The 5295-nt window shown below is 39.6% G+C and overlaps 1 protein-coding gene across 3 annotated transcripts; it reads right to left on the bottom strand.

The window, feature by feature from the left end:
- Window positions 1-267: 267 nt before the first annotated feature.
- On the bottom strand, window positions 268-1600 carry LOC102408527 (olfactory receptor 5B12-like). Of its 3 annotated transcripts, none has more exons than XM_044928935.2 (2): window positions 716-1600; window positions 268-407 (listed from the first exon to the last, which is right to left on the bottom strand). In XM_044928935.2, exons 1-2 carry the CDS (start codon window positions 1595-1597, stop codon window positions 339-341), a joined length of 951 nt encoding a protein of 316 aa, XP_044784870.2. In that variant the 5' UTR covers window positions 1598-1600; the 3' UTR covers window positions 268-338. The 3 variants fall into 3 exon arrangements, with proteins under 3 accessions (XP_044784870.2, XP_006056707.3, XP_044784869.2); XM_006056645.4 differs by having other exon boundaries at window positions 339-381; window positions 696-1600; XM_044928934.2 differs by lacking the exon at window positions 268-407 and having other exon boundaries at window positions 680-1597.
- Window positions 1601-5295: the final 3695 nt, after the last annotated feature.

The raw sequence follows: 5295 nt of genomic DNA, 5'->3' as shown, positions 1-5295 counted from the left end.
TTGCATGTGATTTGCATGAATAAGGTACATGTGAGCATGTACTTAAATATGCAGGTGAGTATAAATGTGCTTATGAAAGTGTGGATGATCAGGGAAACAAATATACAATAAAAGTAATTAAAATGGAAATTTAAAGATATGAATTATAGCTTCATGATTGATTCTTCCAATGTTATTATTCCTGAGATCTCATTTTGTCAACACATTTGCTTCCTAGACTTAAAAAGAACTTGAGAAAGGATGTAAAAACATTTTTATAATTGTTGACATAACAAGTCAATATTTTCCCTAGCTTGATATGACTTGTATGAAACCATACTGTTGTTGTATATACATAATTAAAATATATGTCTTATTGAAGATTTTGCTTTCCCCACAGCCATTTTTAGGTCTATTTTATTTTTTAACTTCTTATTTTGTATTGGGATATAGCTGATTCACAATGTTGTGATAGTTTCAGATGAACAGTGAAGGCGCTCAGCCATACATACACATATATCCACTCTCCCCTGAGCTCCCCTTCCATCCAGGCTGCCACGTAACATTGAGCAGTGTTCCATGTGCCCTACAGTAGGCCCTTCGTCCATTTTAAATACAGCAGTGTGTGCATCTCCGTCCCAAACTCCCTAATTATGCCTTCCCCATCATTCCCCCTACCCCAGCAACCATAAGCTCATTCTCAAGGTCCCCACAGCCTTTTTAGGGCTCTCTTGACCTCTTTGTTCCGCAGACTATAGATCAGCGGATTCAGCATGGGGACAATTATGGCGTAGAACACAGACGCCATCTTGTCTGTGCTCATGGAATGGCGGGAGCTGGGCTGTAGGTACATGAAGGCGCCTGTCCCATAGAAGATGGAGACGGAAGTGAGGTGGGACGCACAGGTGGAAAAGGCCTTCTGATGTCCTTCAGATGAGCGCAACCTCAGAATGGTGACAAAGATAAACAGGTAAGAGATCAAGATGACCATAATAGTGAAGATGATATTGAAGCCTGCCAAAATAAAAAACACCATCTCACTTCTGATGCTGTCTGAGCATGAGAGAGCCAGGACGGGAGTAACATCACAGAAAAAATGATCGATCACATTGGATCTGCAGAAAGAGAGACTGAATGTATTCCAAGTGTGCATGGAGGCCTGGAGGAAGCCAAAGACATAGCATCCTACAACCATCCATGTACACACCCTTGGTGTCATGATGTTGGTGTAATGGAGTGGCTTGCACACTGCTGCATGACGGTCATAGGCCATTGAAGCCAAAAGAAAAGTTTCCACAACAAGAAAGCCAACAAAAAAGAAAAGCTGAGCGGCACAAGCATTGTAGGAGATGACCTTGTCTCCCGTGAGGAATCCAGCCATCACTTTGGGAGTGACGGCTGTGGAGTAAGCAAAGTCCATCAGGGAGAGGTGGCTGAGGAAGACGTACATGGGGGTGTGGAGACGAGAGTCCAGCAGGATCAACGTGATCACCCCCAGGTTCCCAACCAGAGTGAGGAGGTAGATGACAGCAAACACTAGAAAGAGTGGGACCTGCAGTTGTGGGTCATCAGTTATCCCGGCAAGAATGAACTCAGTCACGACTGTACTGTTCTCCATGGGGGTTATTTATGCATTATGAAGATGCACTATATCAATGAGAAAAGAGGGTTCAGGTAGTAACTGAGCTCAGAACCATAATTGCATTCAAGTTATGCTTTATATCAGAATTTTCCGAATTTAACATGGGCATAAGAATGAAGAGACTTATGCAAAATCGCTGCAGAGATCTGTTAAAAATGAAATTTGTTAGGGTATTTCCCTGGTGATTCAGTGGTTAAGACTCCATGCTTCCAATGAGGGGGGTGCAGGTTTGATCCCTGGTTGGGAATGGAGAGCTCATATTCCACATGGTATGGCCAAAAAAGAAAAGTAAATAAATTAATTAAACTTAGATTTGCTATCCTTCCATTCAGATTTTCAAACAGAATATTCATGCAATAAAATAGATTACTGTAACTTAATTCATTTCATTGTAGTTACCACTGGTGTATCAAGAGCAGTATTTTATTCTAGTAATACAAATTTTAATATATCATGTTCAAGACTTCAATAGTCTCACAGGTAATAGGATACATAGAACGAGTAATTCCCACAGAGTGGGATACTGAGAAACTCCTCTATAAAGAATAAAGACATCAGAGAGTAAAAGTTTAAAGTGTAAGTCCAGACTAAGAATATCTGAGTGCAAATTCTATCTCCACCTTGTATGAGATAACCGGGTATTGCTTAATATCATTTGGCCATCATTTTTCCCTTGAACTCATCAACAGACTGAAGTGATAATGCAAACTGGCATTGTAGGCTTTTACACATTATGACTTCTTAGTTACTCAGTGAAGTCGGACATTTTGCAACCCCGTGGACTGTAGCCCACCAGGCTCCTCTATCCATGGGGATTCTCCAGGCAAAAATACTGGAGCAGGTTGCCATACACATTATGACTAGGACGGAGTTATTGGTCTATGCATTGATTACAGGAGTGAATGCTGTAATTGAGAAATTCCAGATAACTCTGAAATCAAACATCCTATATGCTCACTCATTCACTTGTCTTCTTTCCCCAAATCCTTTCACTTTCATATTCTGTCCATAATTTCCTCCAATTTTTCAAATAATAACCCTGTTTTACTCAAGTCATAAACAGTGCAGCTATGCCAAGTCAGAATTGATTTATTTTCTGAGTCATCTTGTGTATTAACCAGGGTGTCTGAGCCTCGGTTTCTCCTGTAAAAATGGAATACAGAATACCATCTAGCACTTAACCAGATTCAATCAATATAGATAGTCTTACTGTTAGAAGATAGTGACAGAATCTGTCTAGAGACCCAAAACATCAATGAGGTTAAGGAAAACTTCCATTCGAGCATGAAGTGTGGGGCACTGTGCTTTCTCCCATTTCATTTTTCTGTGCAGTAATCCCATTAATCTATGCAGAAGTTAATGATGGCTTGGAGCAAGGTGATAGTGAGTGAAGTAGTGAAAATAATCTAGTTATCAGTGTGATTTCATAAATAGAGCTTGCTGGATTTCCTGATGTATTCAGTGTCGGACATTAGAGGGAACAGTGTTGATTCCTCTCTTTTTGTACAGTCCTAGAGGGAATGGTGTAGAAGAAGCAGATGTTTGAGAAAGGACAAGAAAGATGATTTCAGATTAGTCATGGTGAGTTCGAGATTTTTTAGGCCATCTAACTTAGAAGGATTGAATAAACAATTGGACTTGTTGCATCAGATTTTATTAAATCAAAGTATATTGGCAATTGCTATGGTTTAACCTTCTCATATTACATGAAATCCACAAAACTAAATGACATCACTTAAGGAAGGAGATTGGAGAACAAAAAAAATCAGGGTATGCTAATGTTACAAAGTCAAGATCATGGAGCAATACAGCTCTAAGAGGGAAGAAGGAAAGAAAACTGTCACCTCTGAGATGGGTGCTAGGGAAGCCCTGTCCCTGGACACAGTTTTCATCTGGGCGAGTAGGTTGAGGGAACTTCCAGGGGAGAAGTTAAGTGTATACTGGTTATGCTGATAACTGTAAATTGCAGAAGGAAGAGTAGAGTAATTTCAGGAGTTGGGCAGGAGTGGCTGCTGGGCTAGTTTCGTGCTGAGTGACACACAGTAGGAGATGATGACCAGCCTATGAGCCTGTGGGCTGAAAAGGGAGGGTGAAGGTCTTGACGGAAGCCTCCTGACCCTGCTGGTGGTGTTAGGGAGGTCACAGGGAGGCATTATTATCCAGAGAAGATACCCTCTTGTTTATTGTTTACCTAAGTCAATACTCATATATTAAGTAAGTAAGTGTTAGTCGCTCAGTCATGCCCGACTCTTTCAGCCCACCAGGCTCCTCTGTCCATGGGATTTTCCAGGCAAGAATACTGGAGTGGGCTGCCATTTCATTCTCCAGGGGGATCTTCCCAACCCACGGATCAAACCCAGGTCTCCTGTACTGCAGGCAGATTCTTTACCAACTGAGCTACAAAGGAAGCCCATATATTAGATGTCCATAAATTGGGGGAGGAAGAATATACTGGAAACATTTCGTTTTATTTTTTACCATTTCTCTTCTCAATAATGTAAAGTAGTGTGTCTTAATTGGGCATTTTCCTACAAGGGAGACAAAATAGTTTCAGGCACATTGTTGTGATAACTTTAATCTACTGATAAGAATTATAAAAATCTTTGAATCATGTATTGACCTTTCAGCAGTCTTTCTTTAAGGATTTTTATGGATCAGATCAGCATATATTGGGTGTTCAGGACATAATTAAAAAGTGCACAAGAAGCTATGTGCCCTCAATTACAATTCAAATTCATTCTTCAAAGAATAACAGGGGTTTCAAAACTCCCATGAAATCTTCAGCAACTCCTCCTCTCTAGACAGTGCCTTTCCGTTATAACCTATGGAGCACCATAGGTTACCCTTGTTACTTTGTTACTCGTATTTGTTTTATCCTAATTTAAGCTTCATCCACCATACAGATCATCTATATTGTATAAGTAGAGAAACGTAATGAATTAAACTATGAGAGTTAAAACTACTGAGCGCTTTCTATTTTCTGGACACCATATAACATTGTGCATATCTACATTGACTCATCTCCCAATCATGGGAGATATTATTCCCATTTCACGTATGGGGAAGCTGAAGCTTGCTGACAAGGAATTACACACTGCCGTCCATAAAGCTAGCAAGTAGCAGAGCTGGTATTTGAAGTCATGTCAAAGCCTGAGCTCTTGATCACTAAAACATATTCTCCTAATATTTTATATATATCTAAACTCTCTATCCCAGCACTTGGCACAAAACAATTATTATATTAGCTTATTCATGAGTGAGATGATTTCTTGAGTTCATCATTCACAGGCAGTGTAAGAGGTAAAAAGCCTAGCTTTGGGAATCAAACATACAATTAGCCAGTGGTAATTTGCTTAATACACTATCTTTCAGAATCCCAGCCAAGTGATAAGGATGATATCCACACAAGTATACCATCTAGTTCCTCTCCCTCTCTCCAGAAAGAAAGATTTAAAAAAAATACTTCTACACCTAAAAGTTGCATAAGTTTTGAGTAACCTCAACTAATAAGCCACATAGAGTGCTGAAATTTGTGCAGTTATTCATCCAACATTTATTCTTTCTCCAAGTACTAAGTAAGTGCTTACAGTATATCCAGTTGTGTCCTAATTCTAAGGTTTACAATGACATAAGAATATATATATATTCCCTGATCAGAAAGTGTATAAGATGAA

Source organism: Bubalus bubalis, chromosome 16 (genome assembly GCF_019923935.1).
Source record: "Bubalus bubalis isolate 160015118507 breed Murrah chromosome 16, NDDB_SH_1, whole genome shotgun sequence".
NCBI lineage: Eukaryota > Metazoa > Chordata > Mammalia > Artiodactyla > Bovidae > Bubalus > Bubalus bubalis.
The sequence above is the reverse complement of the archived record's forward strand: the minus strand, read 5'-3'. Positions and strand labels throughout refer to the sequence as shown.

Coding starts and splice junctions, on each gene's coding strand:
- LOC102408527 (XM_044928935.2), bottom strand. CDS start 1,597: ATGGAGAACAGTACAGTCGTGACTGAGTTCATTCTTGCCGGGATAACT. Junction 408..715: donor ATAGTCTGCGGAACAAAGAG/GTCAAGAGAGCC, acceptor CAAAATAAGAAG/TTAAAAAATAAAATAGACCT.